Below are 15338 nucleotides of genomic sequence, written 5' to 3' on the forward strand. Positions count from 1 at the left end.
AGAGGATTCACGTTGCCATGGCTTGTTTCCTAGCTCGGCATCCACAATTGGGTCGCAGTGTAAGGCACGTGATGGCTAAAAGTTCTCTCCTTGGTGTTTGCAGGGAGTAGGGACTCATCTCCTGTCCTGCCAGATCTGGGAGTTGGAATCACATGAAAAAAATCAAATAGCAAAACCTGTTTATCTCCCCTAGTTCTCCCTCACTGCCTTCCACTGGCAGAAAGCATTGGTGTAGGAAGTGACTGCCTGCCTAGAGCTATACTGTTCTTCTGTATCAGCTGCTTTTCTTCCTGTGTATGCTTTACGTGGCACTCGGGTTTTGGCACAGCGTTCTCTGCCTGGAAGTGAAATGCCAATGGGAGATTTGTCCAGGTGTGTGCAGCTCCTTTGGTGCAGCTCTGCTCCAGGCATGTTAGCACAGCAGTCACTTTGGGTCAGTTCACTATTTATACTGGATTATTTTATGCTGACAGGATTTGTTTCATGATCTGAGCCAAAGCAAGCCCTGCCAGGACCCTTTTAAATTGATGTGCCTGCTCTCTCAGGGGTTTTTGCAGCTGTAACACCACATGGCTCTTACAAAGCCTTAATGCGTCTGATAATGTGTTAGATCGTTGTGCTGAAACTGGTTTCTCCTCCAGTACTGCAGATCAGCAAAGACGATGTGACTGCACTTCAGTGTAAAGTAGTGTGTCTTATCCAGAATGGGAACTTCAAGGAAGCCCTCAGCGTAATCAACACCCACACAAAAGTGTTAACCAAGTGAGTTGTGCCTTGCTTTACTCTACAAAATATGAAACCACACATCCTTAAGAAACTGCTGCAGCTTCAGTGGAAGGGACGAGTAGGTAGCAAAGTAAAGAGCAAGAGGTGCTCAGAGCCATTGGAATTGGGATTCTCAGTGAAATACTGATTTTTTTTCTGGATGTGAGAGGTGGTCTGGATGAGTTTGAAACAGTCTAACATCTCACTGTTACTGTTGAAAGGGTTGTCCCCAATCTAGTTTGCAGCCACCTTCATGAGCTGATTTTAACCGTTGAAGTGGTTGAGCCTCGTAGCTGGTACAAGGGAAGAAGACAGATCTCCTGGGGAGTGAAGAGAGGAGGGAGAAGCCCTTGCCAGTGGCAGCGAGCTGTTAGCTTTGCTTGGCCGTCTCATCGTATGGCTCCTTAGGGTCCTTTTCTTTGCCAGCCTGAAGGTACTACTTAATCTTTTGGGGTAGTGCAAGCCCTTTGTGCATGTTCTTAAAATCAGGACCTTGGAGAAAATCTGTGTTTGAGAACAAGTCAAGCTTCCTATTTGTATCATTAAGCAGACTTGTAATTTTCTTCCTAATAAAGAGGCTCTTTGTGTAATGACTCAGATGAAAATTGCTATCCAAGAACTGCCTGATAGCAAAATTTTTGTATTTCAGATACTGCTCTTGTTAAGAAACTTCCCAGAAAAGTGTGTTGTAGTATCAGTGTGATGAAGCATATCCTCGTGTATGTTCACATCTGAAAAAAAAATAATTATTCACAAATTACTTCTTTCCTGGGAGGGAAGAGTTTTAACTTTGTAGTATATGGTTGTCCTGGTTTTGGCTGGGATAGAGTTAATTTTCTTCTTAGTAGCTGGAATAGCGCTGTGTTTTGGATTTAGTATGGGATTTGGTATGAAAAGAATGTTGATAATATACTGATATTTTTAGTTGTTGCTAAGAAATCAAGGACTTCTCAACTTCCTGTGCTTCGCTAGGGTCCAGGTACACAAGAAGCTGTGAGGGAGCATAGCCAGAGCAACGCACCCAAATTGACCAATGAAATATTCCATATCATGCAACGTCATGCTCGGTATATAGATGAGGGTTGGCTGGGAAGCTCACTCTCTCTTCTGGGATTGCATTTTCGGGATTTCTCTCCTCTGGGATTGCTAGCCAGGGATGGGCTGGGCATTGGTCAGCAGGCGGTGAGCAATTGCACTGTGCATCACTCATTTGTATATTCTATATATTTGAATATATTTCAGTTATTAAATTTTTCTTATCTCAACCCATGAGTTTTTTCCCCTTTTTCCTCTGAATCTCTCCCCCACCCCCAGGGGATGGGGGAGAGAATCAGAAGGGTAAAAATGAGAAAACTCATGGGTTGAGATAAAACCAGTTTAATATGTAAAGCAAAAGCTGCATGCACAAGCAAAGCAAAACAAGAAATTCATTCGCTACTTCCCTTTGGCCGCCATCTCCAGGAAAGCAGGGCTCCATCACACATAACGGTTACTGGGGAAGACAAATGCCATGCCATCACTCTGAATGTCCCCCCCTTCCTTCTTCTTTCCCCAGCTTTATATGCTGAGCATGACACTGTATGGTCAGGGATAACCCTTTGGTCAGTGGGTGCCAACTGTCCCAGCTGTGTCCCCTCCAAACTTCTTGTGCACCCCCAGCCCCCTGGCTGGTGGGTGGTGTCTGTGTAAGCACTGGCACTGCTCAGTAGTAAGGAAAACATCCCTGTGTTATCAACACTGTTTCCAGCATGAAGCCAAACCATAGCCCCATACTAGCTACTATGAGGAAAATTAACTCTGTCCCAGCCAAAATCAGCACAATGGTGACGAGGAGGAGTAATTTCTCTAAATTCAACTGGCTTCAGAGTTCTCCCTATAATTTCTTTAGCTTGGCTGTACTCTGTGCCTGTCTCTGTACCATGCAGAGCAGGGAAAGTGGTGGTTCTTGCCCTGCCTCGAAGTTGCCCTGTCCTGCACTCAGGCTGGCCACTGCTTTGCTCTAATTCTTAATGCCATTCATTTGTTTTCAGACTCCCCTGGAGTCTCAGCTGGACTGAGGTAATTTTTAGTAGACAGGGAAATAGCTGGTGACAAGTGGTGACAATCACTGATTAATTTTGCTTTGGCTTAAGTGGTAACTGAGGGGGTAGATGGAACATGGCATTCGAGGCTCTGCTTGTTTGATAATGCTTCCCTGCTGGTGTGAGCTTGCTTTGAAGACAATTTTGTGTTAGCCTCAGCAAACCCTTTTGCTGCAGTTCTGCTGTGCTGATACTTCAAAATAAGTTAGTGTTACTGTTGGCTTACTATCAGACTGTAAGAGGGACTGTGTTTTATACCATTTCCTTTTTCTCTCTGTGTGAGTCGATTGTCTTTGAAAGCTTATGGTGAGAATCCTTTGCTGTAATGATATGCCTTCTCCTTAAGGAGTCACATAATGAAGTTTCGGTTTGTTTTACCTTTAAGCCTTTGATTTGCATGGTTAGTAAGAAGCTGGGGGAGATTTGAAATACCATGTGTCTGGAGAAACTAGAAAAAAGGAACCTTTTCTTTTAGATGAAGTTTTGATGTTCTTTCTCTGCTGAACACAAAGTAAGTTTAAGATATTTTCAGTGATCAACAGATACATAATTCAGTAATTTAGGATCATGTGCACACCTCTGGTGTTTGGCTCTTAATGTAGCACTCTGGGACTAATTAGGGCTGCTTAAACAAGTGTGTTCAGGTGGGTGAATGCTGTTGAATGAAGACTACAGTGCCTACTTTCAGCCTTTGTCTTGTCCTTGCAGTGACATTATTGCCTTTGAGAAGGCCTACTGTGAATACAGGTTGAATCGTATTGAAAATGCTCTCAAGACCATTCAGAGTGCCAGTCAGCAGACAGACAAACTGAAGGAACTTTATGGACAAGTGGTAACTACAAGCTTTTCTTCCTGATGGGAGTTTCATATGCTGGAAGCCTTGTCACCCCTCGAATGTGGGGCAAGTATAGGGACAGAATTTCCTTCTCTGTTTTGAAGGTAAGGTGAGGTACAATTCCCAACTGCTCCAACTTTTGTGGAGCTTCAGTCAGCTGTTGCTGGAGGCAGAGTCATCATCTTATTGCCGCTGAACAAAAGCAATACATTTGTGACTCCTCCTGCCTTCCTGGGTCTGGCCTGATAACAGCAATTTGGCTGAGGGGATGGAGGATGGAAGAGAGGTGATGTGATTTATTTGTGGTTGAGCCCTCTGCTTGCATTAGATACCTATCCAGGAGTGGTTTGCGGGACCTGACATCTCAGGCGTTAGAAGTGAAGCAGAAAATAAACTACATTTCTTTTCTGGTTTCTCCCTGGTTGATCAGAACAATATTGGGAAGAAATGGCTGTGTTCTCTCAGCTGCATGAAAGACCATTCATTTGATCTCTCATAGAGAGGTAGTCTAATCTGGAAAAAGGCTGTTTGAGGACAAAACTGTGTAAACGGCTACTTTTAAAGAAGCTTTTTTAGGAGTAAGGACTGTGCTGTTTGTGTGCAGGTATCTGGTGTTGTTGCTTGAGTCCTTGCAAATGTGTAATCTATAGCGTTTGCCCTGAAAGGTAGATGCAAATGTTAGTAATGTTCAGCTTAAAACATATGATGTTCTGCTGCTGCCAGTCCATGGGGAGGGAGGAAGGAGGCTTTAGTTACTAGCATACACGGGGAAATACTACTCTTAAGGCTAATCTATTTTCTTTCTCAGTTGTACAGGTTGGAGCGTTATGATGATTGTCTGGCTGCATACAGGGATCTCATCCGCAACTCCCAGGATGAGTATGAGGAAGAGAGAAAAACCAACCTCTCTGCTGTTGTGGCAGCACAAAGCACCTGGGAGAAGGTGATGCCGGTAAGTAAGTGGGTGCATGTATGTGTGTGTGTAAGAGTGAGAGCCAAGGAATAAAGGATATGGAATCGTAGATCTTCAACAGGATAGAAATGTGTTCCTGTCTCCTAGTGATTTCTGAGTGTATTGAAGATCACCTCGTGGTTTCCCCTGTATGGAGGAGTAAATGCTGTTACTGTTCTGAGGGATGAAGAGTTATGCTTCATCTTTGATCTCTAGGAGACTCATATTAGTAGATGTCAGAGCAGACCAGGAAGTACATCTCCCTGAGCCTGCATTAGGCAGAGCACTTGTGGTTACTAGTACCTTTGTCTCATTACCCTCTTGCCCAGAGTAAAGCTAACTGCTTGGATCACTCAGCCATGCTTGGGAATAGTTTTGTTAATGAGCAGTACAGATTGTAATGTTCTCATTTTTTTCAGAAGGCTTTGTCCTCGGAGGTGTGCAGAGCACACGCTTTCTGTTCAGTACTGTGGATCCACTTTCTAGTTCTCTCAAGTAGCTGTTCTTACCTGCCCTTTTAAAATTGCCTCTAAATCTATTTTGCAAGGAATAGTTTGAATGTACGTGAAAACTATAGTTTGTGTCCATTGTCTGTCAAATCTGTATAGATAGGTTGGTGTTTATGCAGTGTTACGTTTGCTTTTCACACTAGGAGGATTTGGGCCTTCGAGAAGCTACCTACGAGCTGTGTTATAATAGTGCATGTGCATTGATTGGGCAAGGAAAGTTGAACGAAGCAATGAAAAAACTACAGAAAGCAGAAGGTAAAAACATGGTGAGGTGAGAGGGAAGCTTTGTGTGATAGAAATAGTTACTTGCTCTTTATAGATATGCTTCAGCAGAGGGAAAAAAATAAAAACAGACAAGCAGCTGGATTGTTGTAAGTTTCCTAGTGTTTTTGTAGAAGCATTCCTCTGCAGCTCTTTTCCAGAGCCATGGGGCATGTACCATGTCCTGGTGCTCTTTCAACCCCGTGATTGGTGTTAGATGCCTTTGAGCAGTTTTTTGAAGTAGGAAGTAAACATGAGTGTAATCTCATCTTGTAAGCATGAGATGTTTCATCTATTCTAACTCCTGGTTTTGTTGGTGTATTTACATATATAAACATACACTATAAAAATACAAATACTTCATGGTCTGAATTAAGTACGAAATAAGTGTAAGCCAATAAATGAGCTTTTTTGCAAAGATATTTTTTTCTGTGGGGTGGGAGGGGGATTTTGTGTGTGTTTTTAAAAAAAAAAAAAAGCTGTGGGGGAGACCTAGGAAGAATTAGTTTCTTTGTGATCTAATTGCTCTTACAGGTAAATAGGTCAGTTCTGTCCTGATTTTGATGATAGAACAGCAGCTCGTACAACTGGTTTGTTAAGCAGTTGTAATTTAAGTCTATGTGCTGTGATGGTAGTCCTTTACAGAGCAAAACAAGTGATGTTCTGGGGAGGTATATGAGAAAGTTAAGAAGTGACTGGTATGTGTACTGAAAACTGATGGAATTGCTGCCCCATGAAGGGTGGTGTAATCTGAATATTGCAGATTTGCAGTGCTTAACTCCCAAGTGGGAGCAGTTGCAGCCAAGTGATCCCTATGGAAAAGATAGGGAGCTAGGTTTAAGGAAATTTGTTCGGGAGAGAAAATGAGTGTGTGACTCTTCTCTCAGAAGGCAGTCCTGTGTGAGGGACAGTATCTCCTGTGCATTTGATATTTCTTCTGCATCATCTAGTCTTCTCCCTCAGGCTCAGTCCCATCCATCATTGTAGTTTGCTGTGCCCTTGTAATGCTGCAGAAGTTCCACGGATACATGAAAAAAGTATATGTTCCCCTGTGCTTCTAGGCTATTTTTTCCCCTAAAGTCTTCTAAATTGCTCTTCTGTTTGTTTTTCCTTCTAGAGCTGTGCCGACAGTCTTTGTCAGAAGACTCTGTAAGTTCTTGATGTTGTTGTGGAAAGTGTTTGCTTTGCACCAGCATGGCCGAGGATATGGTCATGAAGTGTACTGCAGATAGCCAGATGATAGCCAGAGCTGCTGTGCAGTATTACCCAGCAGGACTTGCCACTGCTGCTGGTACCAGCCTGTGAGGCTGGGGCAGCAATCGTGGTTGTTGCAGAAGGGTAGCTAACGCTGTGGACTCTTTGCTGCTGTGCTCCTTGCACAGTTGCCTGTGCTGGTGTAGGCAGGATGGGTACAGGTTGTCTGAAACCTCTGTGACCCACCCCTCCTGTGGATGAATGTGCTGAGCAGGTGGTGGGAAACAGAAAATTTGTAATTGCTGTTGTTGGTTCAAGCAGAGGGGCAGATTCAGTGCACAAGTTAAGGGTATCTTCAGATTCTTGCGAGAGCAGGTGAAACTTTGTTTTCTCCTGGTTTAACCCAGATGTGCTTGTATTTGTGCTGTTGCTACAACCTTCATCAGTAGTGGGTGGGGTACTTTGCTGGTAGTACTGCCCAAGAGCGCTCATAACCATTTGCCAACAGAGTGCTGAAGCCAGGGGAAGAGAGGTGAGATGGCAGCCTTTTTTCTTTTTGCCTTGATTTTCCTTCAGGATGTGACAGAGGAAGACATTGAGGCTGAATTAGCCATTATTCATGGTCAGATGGCTTATATCATGCAACTGCAGGGTCGTACAGAGGACGCTCTACAGCTCTACAATCAAATAATCAAGTTGAAGTAAGGGCTTTTCTAAAACAAATGCTGTCTTCTGTGTGTAGAGAGACCACCATTTAATAACTGTGAGCTTTCTGCTTTCTTATCTGCAGGCCAACAGATGTAGGACTGCTTGCTGTCATTGCAAATAACATCATCACAATTAACAAGGTATAGAATTACCTTGTGGATTTCAATGTGGCCCTTCCTGGTGGTTACTCAGCCTGCTTCTCTGCTCTGTGGAGATAAGGGGGATAATCAGGAAAGACTTTTTCCTAAGCAGTAGTTAAATCACAGACCCAGAGACCTTTTCAAAGACTGCAGTGAAATCTTCTCATGATATGTGATTTCTCTAGGACCAAAATGTCTTTGACTCAAAGAAAAAGGTGAAGCTGACCAATGCAGAAGGTGTTGAGCATAAACTCTCCAAAAAACAGCTCCAGGCAATTGAATTCAACAAGGCTTTGCTGGCAATGTACACTAACCAGGTAGGGGAAACTGATCTGCAGTAAGTAGTTAGCAATTTAGCATTCTCTGCAGGAGTTTGACTTGGCAAAAATGGATATGCAGCTGTTCTGTGTCAGAAGATAAGACCACTTGGTTTAGGCACATAAGTGAGGAGGAAAAAGAAAATCATCCCTAAAAGAACAGACGGCGTGCTGCTTAATGACTTGAGTGTTGCTGCAGGGAGGACCGTGTTGCTGTGTGGAGATGAGTGGGAGACAGAAGGGGTGTGTGGGGTTCTTCGGTGCATCTGAAATGCTACTAGGAGGACTTGGTTTTGGTTCTGTATACCTATTTCAGAGAAGCCATCACTAGCATCTCTTCTTAGATACAACTGGTATGTTAGCGCTCTGTTACGTGCTTGCAGAGGTTGAGAAAAGTGTATTCTGTCTTCCCACTCCTCAGGCAGATCAGTGCCGCAAGCTGTCGGCAAGCCTGCAGTCGCAGAGCCCTGAGCATCTGCTCCCTGTGCTTATCCAGGCCGCCCAACTGTGTCGCGAGAAGCAGCATGCAAAGGCTGTGGCACTTCTGCAGGTAGGTTAAGAGAAAGTAGTCCTTTGGCCAGGCTCCATTTAAACTTGTGCTTTGGTGTTCTCATGTGCTGTTTCCCTTACCTTGTATTGTCTGGTTTAAATTTCCAGGGGTATCTGCCTCTGCTTATTTTGGTTTGGTTTAATGCTGCTGGAAAGCATTTACACCCAACTGAACAATGCTGCTTTTAAAGAGAAATAGTTCCCTTGCACCTCTGATTTTTGTGCTTAGGAGGCTATGGTAGACTGCTTCTAGGGTGAGCAGTGGGCTCTGCTGCTCTGCTTGCAAGCAGGTTGCAACAGCCTCCTTCTTGGAGGGAGTGAGTGAGTGGCCTGGGATGGAATTCTGAGAGGACGATGGGCCACTGGCACTCTTTGGGGCCCTCCTCTGCTGTGTGCTGAAGCCTGCCTGTGCTGGAAAGCTTCCTTTGGCTCTTGACAGCTTGCTGTGAGTGAACATGAGATGTGATTCACCAGAGCAGCAGCCTGGTGCTCACACACATGTTGAATTGTTCTTTCCTCTGTCTCTCAGGAATTTGCAGACCAGCACCCTGCCAATGCAGCTGAGATCAAGCTGACGATGGCCCAGCTAAAAATTGCTCAAGGTATCCAGTGTCCTCCTTTGTTTGGAAGTGTCTGCACATGATAATGGTACAAGGGGTGAGAAAAACAGGCTTCAGGGCAATCTTTGCTGTAGTCCCTGTTGTGACAGGGATGCAGAACAGAGATGTTTTCAGTCACATATTTAACATATATATATGGCTATGGTAGGATAATGCTCATAGCTTAATGTCTGGATGTGCAGGTTCCACAGATCCCTGGCAGAGATGCCCACAGTCTTTGTGAATAATAGGGCTGAATCTGTTCTGGGGCAGGAGGGTCTTGGGAGCAGTATGGGGCTTTCTGATGCTACCATTCCCGTATGCAGTTGGGCAGCACAGTCTTGGCCCTGGATGAGAAGACCCTGCTTGCAAAAGCTTACTCCTGAACCCTTGCAGGATGTGACAAGGGTGGAAAAGTCCTTTGTGTGGAGGCCTGTTCTTTATTCCTGGAAATGGGGGAGATGTTCTGAGAAGGGGATCATTATGTCCCCATTGTTTACCTTTGGCTGGAAGTTCACTGGGAGGGTGAAGTGATACCCACCCTGTCTCTCTTCTAGGCAGTGTCACCAAAGCCTGCATGATCCTGAGGAGCATAGAAGAACTGCAGCACAAGCCTGGTATGGTAAGCAAAACTCAGTCTGAACTGTGTGAGATTTTTCCCTTGTAGCACAGTTTTGTGTTGCCAGCTCCTCGTTGCCTCTTTCCTGTGGTTTTCACTTGATCTGAATGTCTGCAGGGAATTTGAGCCCATCTTCCTTGTCTTGGACAAAGGCGAGATTATAATTTGCATCAGGTGGCCTGAATTTAGCCACAGAAGTACTCTGCCTGTCAGCAGAGATGCTCTCTGCCTATGCTCCCACTCCCTCATAATCCCTCAGACCTGCCTGTTGCCTAGTTTTACTTGCATAACACAACTGGAGCAGCTGCTTCCCTGGTATGTACTGTTGGGAAGTTTTTGAAGCAGCTTTAGGACAACAGGCATTAGGGAGAAAGTGACATGTTCCATCCCCACGGCATCACGCTGGTCTGCATGCGTGTCCACATCTGGTATTCGGAAAAGCTTGATGACCTTGAAAATGCTCAAGTGTACAGTGTAAGCGTCTCGAGCAGAGGCCGCCAGTTGTAGGTCTGTTCCAATTGCAAGTGTGAATGATTCAAAGTGATTTATAGAGCAGTCAGCAATACCAGCTCCTTGTCCTGGGTCACCTCTGGTTGTGACTGGGGATTGTATCACCTCTTCAGTGCTGATTTCTTTTTTCATGTCTCTTGGGGAAGAGAACAGGAAAGGAAAAAGGGTTTCTAATGAAACTAAAAACAAATGGCAAGCAAAGAAAATGCCAAGACAAGAAGGTTCTTTCTGTGAATGCAGTTTTAAGCTTGTACTGTAGGAGAAAGATTGATGGGAACATTTCTTTAAGAGGGACCTGGGTAAGAAGGTCTTGCCTGGCTATCCTGCCTGTTACCACAGCTGGTTTTTAGGGACAGAGCAGAAGGTTCGCATTGACTCTGCTTTTAGGAAATCCCATTATTTAACTGCTGACTGTCTGGCTGTGGACAACTTGCATGAAGATCTGCTATAAGCTGCTCTTGAATGTTTGCAGGTGTCTGCATTGGTGACAATGTACAGTCATGAAGAGGACATTGACAGTGCAATCGAGGTCTTCACACAGGCTATCCAGTGGTATCAGCAATTCCAGGCAAGTCAGACCAGAGGAGATAACGCGCAAGGATTTGTCTCAGTCTTTTCTAGCTAGTCCAACTCAGCTTTTCCTGTTGACGCACAGCCCCAGCAGCTCATCCAGTGGGGGTTTTGGAGACCTGTGAGCTCCTGTTTTGTGAGCATTCATTTTATCACTGTTTCATTATTTTCGATGTGTGGCAAACAGGGAGCAGCAGCTCCTGTCAGATGAGGAGTGGCAGCAATGGATGCCCTAATGTAGCAGTCCCGCGTTCTCCCTGATTAGAAGGCATTGTGGAGCAGCAAGCTGCCTTGTACCATGCAATTCTGCTTCACATCCTAGAGGGTAAAGGTGGTCTGCTTTCTGCATGACGGGGTGCTAACTCAATTCTCCTTGGCCGGGTCTCAGGGACATTAAAGCCAGCTAGAGCTGGGCTCCGTGCTGTGATAATGAGGAACTAATTGTGGCTGCTGTGTCTTTCAGCCAAAGTCTCCTGTCCATTTGTCGCTGATAAGGGAAGCTGCTAACTTCAAACTAAAGCATGGCAGGAAGAAGGAAGCAATCAGTGACTTGGAGGAGCTCTGGAAGTGAGTTGAGTGGTTGCTGAACAGAAGGTCTCCAACCCAAGACGTCCAAGCTCTCTGTCTGACAGTGTTGCTTGACTAGTAGCCATCCTTTAGAGTTGCTTTTGCACAGGGGCTCCAATGCAAAGCCATATTTTGGAAGGAGGTGGGATAATTAATTTGATCTGTAGCTGATGTTCACTTGAAAACCTGGTTGACTTGTCCCAGAGGCCTCTTCTGTGCAGTGAAAGTTGCTTTGGGGACTGGGATGCATGATTTTTTTCTAGTGCTACGTAAACCATGGATGTCTAGGTTTTAGTTTTTATTATGCACTTGATGGGATTTTTTGGGGGGGACTGTTAACTTGCCTTTTCTACTAGGACCTGAGGAATTCTTGGCTTTTATTGCCTGCTTCATGATCCTGTGGAGGTGTATGCACCTCCCTTTGTCCACAGACTGACATGCCTGTCCCCACAGATAGCAGCTGCATGGTGATACCAGACTTTGGGATGAGTGTGCACCTTGCTAACTTGGTCCTTTTCTTTTTTTTCCCTGCAAAGGCAAAACCCAAAAGATGTGCATACTCTGGCACAGCTCATCTCTGCGTACTCCCTAGTGGACCCTGAAAAAGCTAAAGTGTATCCTTTTGATGGTACCGGAGCAAAGAAGGACATGTTTGGGCATTACTTCCTTGGATTTCAGCTGTGTGGGGAATTCAGACCCAATCTCACCTGAAGAAAGGCAAGGAACATCTCCAGAACAGCTACAGATCCTGGTCAAGTTGTCTGGAGCTACATTATTTCCATAATTAGTGGGATTACAGTGGGATCCCAGGACCCCTTGTCTTTGGCCTCCTCCTCTCTGAGAATTGCTAACTTAAGACTAGGTGGAACCAAAAATAGGAGCTCCTCCATCTTTTCTGTTGGTATCTTAACCTGTGGTAGTAGCGCAAGCCCGTGCCTGATAAAATATGGCTAAGCTCTTGCTGACCCAAAATACCAGGTTCACATACTGCTTTTGCCACCCTGAGCAGCTTTCAGAGGAAGTTGCTGCTCTGTCCCCATATCAAAGTAGGGAAAAATGAAGCAGATGGTGATTAAGCAGCTCATCCCAGCCTGTGTAGGAAGGTGGTGAGAGAGCTGGAACTAGCCCTGTAGCTGTCTGGTGTCTGCATTGCTAACAGGCCGAATTTGTAAGCTGAAGTTGTTCGTTGCTATCAGGACAAACCTGGGTGTTTATCTTTTTTGCTTGCTGTTTTGCATCCCTGAACTCTTCCCTTGCAGTCTTAGCAAACACTTACCTTCCTTGGACACCATGTCACTGAAAGTAGATGTTGATGCGCTGGAGAACTCCCATGGAGCAACCTATGTTCGGAAGAAAGCTGGGAAGCTTACTGGAGAGAACCAGCAGAAGGAGCAAGGGTAAAGCAGGCCGCCGTAGCTCTGGTGCAGTCATTCTTTGGGGTGGCACAAGAACTGCATCCGGTGTGGTGGGGGCATTTCTGTAAAGGGCAGGCTGGTGGAAAGGGAACCTTTTTAGCCCCAAGGAGCTTCAGGTAGCAGCAGACCAAATTTTGAGAGAGATGGGAATGGTTTAGCTTCTTCCAGAGCTAGCTTTCAGTTGACTTGTCTTCTGTGTCCGTGCTGTGTCACAGTGGCTGTTTCCCTTCTTGCTTTTCAGACAAGTGGATGTGAAGAAGAAGAAGAAGAAAAAGAAGGGTAAGTTGCATTTCTTAGCTGTTGACATAGCACAGCTCCAGAGAGCTTGCCAGATTGTTTCTTCAAATAACCAGCCTTCAGCTCCCCAGGAGTGGGAGCCCTTTGCTGGGACTGGTCCTGTGAACCCAGATCTTCATGATAGCTTGTTTGGATGGGGCATTTTTCTGCAGAAGTGAGAGCAACACCCTGATTGGATGATGTGGGTTGCTATGCTGGGCTCTTTGTGCTTCCTGGCTTCTGATATTCCGCGCAGCATATCCCTTGGTGGTGCCTCTCTAGTATGTTGATCCCAATCTCATGTCCTGTCACTGGCTGTTCTGCAGGAAAGCTGCCTAAGAATTATGACCCCAAGGTGACTCCTGACCCTGAGCGGTGGCTTCCAATGCGAGAACGTTCCTACTATCGTGGACGGAAGAAGGGCAAGAAGAAGGATCAGGTTGGCAAGGGGACTCAGGGTTCAACCACAGCTGGCTCCTCTGAACTGTAAGTACCCATTTTGCAGGGCTTGGTGTGGGGAGTTGCTCCTGGGTGGCTGGGAGGGCTGGGTTTGTGCTGCTTTTCTGTGGCTCTGTCACCACGCCAGCCATGGGTAGCACAAGTGACACTGTGCTTTGCCACTTGAACCTTGTACCTGCTGATCTTCCCAAGATCCCTATAGGTTGCCGAAAAACAAAATTATACGATAGGCATGCTTGAAGGTGCCAAGGTGCAAATAAAATTCCCATACTCTTTTAATGTGCTTTTCTTAGCTTTGACAATGAGGTGAATTTTGCATGCTTTCTCTTGAGCTATTTGCTTTTGAGTCTTTTGTCAGCTGGAGAACCATTAGCCATAACTTGTGAAAACACTATACATCCTTCTAAGCTGACACTGATTGTTTGAGCTGGAATCAGGGCTTACTGTTGTGTATGAGGCCTGACAGCAAGATGGTGACTTACTAGCATCTGAGTGAAGGCAGTACTTCTAAAATAATGGCAACACGGGGAGTTGCCAGTGCTGTCTGATAGTTTCTCATGACACAGCTGTCTCAGAAGTATGAAAAGCCTTTTGTGGCACTGTTGGCTTGAGCAGTGTTTGCAAGGAGAGCTGGCACAAAGATGCCTTTGTGGTTAAGGAGAGGGAAAGGATGTTGGGTTTGCGTTGCCTAAGTGTGGGGGTCTGAAAGGTGCAGGTGGCTGTGAACCCATGTGGTGTATCTTTCTCTTGCCTTCCCTGCAGGGATGCCAGTAGGACTGCCAGCAGCCCACCTACCTCCCCTCGGCCCGGCAGCGCTGCAGCTGTATCAGCCACAAGTAACGTCATCCCTCCCAGGCACCAAAAACCTGCTGGTGCCCCAGCCACCAAGAAGAAACAGCAGCAGAAGAAGAAGAAAGGGGCCAAAGGAGGGTGGTAAAAAGCAGGCTGTGTAACCTCCCTCCCTCAATAGGTGATGCTGGTTGCAGAATAAAGGTCAAAAGCAAGTGCTGGCAAAAGACTCTTGGCATCCGGATCTCTGTCTTGCCACCTGTCAGTGGTCTGGGGGGAGGTGGGCTGGTAATAGGCACAAAGGGTCTTCTAAAATCACACATGGGCTAGATTGTCTTCTGTATGATCTGAAGGGAGAGAACAAGGCTGTTAGGAGAAAGTGTGGCGAAGTGTATGCCAGCTGACTCAGCATCCCCTTTTTCTGCAAGCTGGCTGCCTTATTCTAGTGGGCTTGGTGAAACATGAGTGAGCTGGAACAGAGTGGCTGGCTGTGGTGGTGGGCTGCATCGAAGAGGCATTGCACTTCTCTAGTGGAAGTTGGGGGTGAGATGGAATAGGTGTCTGCTTTCCTAGCACCTGACAGGTACCCCACCAAGCATCTCTTGAAAATTCTGGATTGATCTGAATGTAGCAAAAGCATTTTTTCCATACATGGATTTTCAAAGGGTAAAAATAGCACTTAGGGAGAATTGACAGATGTCAGCCCAAAAGGGAAAGGCTTCTGTCTCTGAAAGAATTCAAAGCAAAGGCCTAAAGAGGTGCGGAGCAAGGGAAGTGTTACTGTGGCTTAAAAAAAACCAACCTCCATGGAGTAAAAATCTAGTAAGTAGAATCCAGTCCTTATTACCCTGACTGTGCACTGGGAGCATCTGGAAGGTGGCTGAGTGCGCGTTGTGCTCTGAGCGAGAAGAAAGCAGAACAGCACAGAGGAAACAGCTTTACGGGTGGCTGGCAGCGTCCGTCGCTGCCAGCGGAGCGCTGAATGGCAGGGGTTGTTTTAAATGACTTGCCTGGGTGCTGTGCCTCCCTTCGCCGGCAGCTGGTGGCGTTTCTTTCTCGGCCTGGCGCTGTGCCCCCGGCCGGAGGTGCGGGCGGGCCGCAGGGGGAGTTGTTTTAAATGACTTGCCTGGGTGCTGTGCCTCCCTTCGCCGGCAGCTGGTGGCGTTTCTTTCTCGGCCTGGCGCTGTGCCCCCGGCCGGAGGTGCGGGCGGGCCGCAGGGGGA

The 15338-nt window shown here is 46.1% G+C and overlaps 1 protein-coding gene across 1 annotated transcript; it reads left to right on the plus strand.

The window, feature by feature from the left end:
• Positions 1–610: 610 nt before the first annotated feature.
• Positions 611–14342, plus strand: SRP72 (signal recognition particle 72kDa; the record flags this gene model as incomplete). The annotated part of the gene is made up of 18 exons (XM_010083762.1): positions 611–762; positions 3555–3678; positions 4490–4633; positions 5286–5397; positions 6521–6552; positions 7174–7298; positions 7388–7445; positions 7631–7762; positions 8184–8312; positions 8841–8913; positions 9468–9532; positions 10512–10607; positions 11073–11176; positions 11713–11790; positions 12436–12573; positions 12833–12870; positions 13194–13353; positions 14089–14342. Coding segments are annotated over 18 exons (1935 nt in total), but the record flags the coding sequence as incomplete, so codon positions are not given.
• Between the last annotated feature and the right edge of the window lie 996 nt (positions 14343–15338).

This window comes from Pterocles gutturalis, unplaced genomic scaffold, assembly GCF_000699245.1.
Source record: "Pterocles gutturalis isolate BGI_N339 unplaced genomic scaffold, ASM69924v1 scaffold34011, whole genome shotgun sequence".
Classification (NCBI taxonomy): Eukaryota; Metazoa; Chordata; class Aves; order Pterocliformes; family Pteroclidae; genus Pterocles; species Pterocles gutturalis.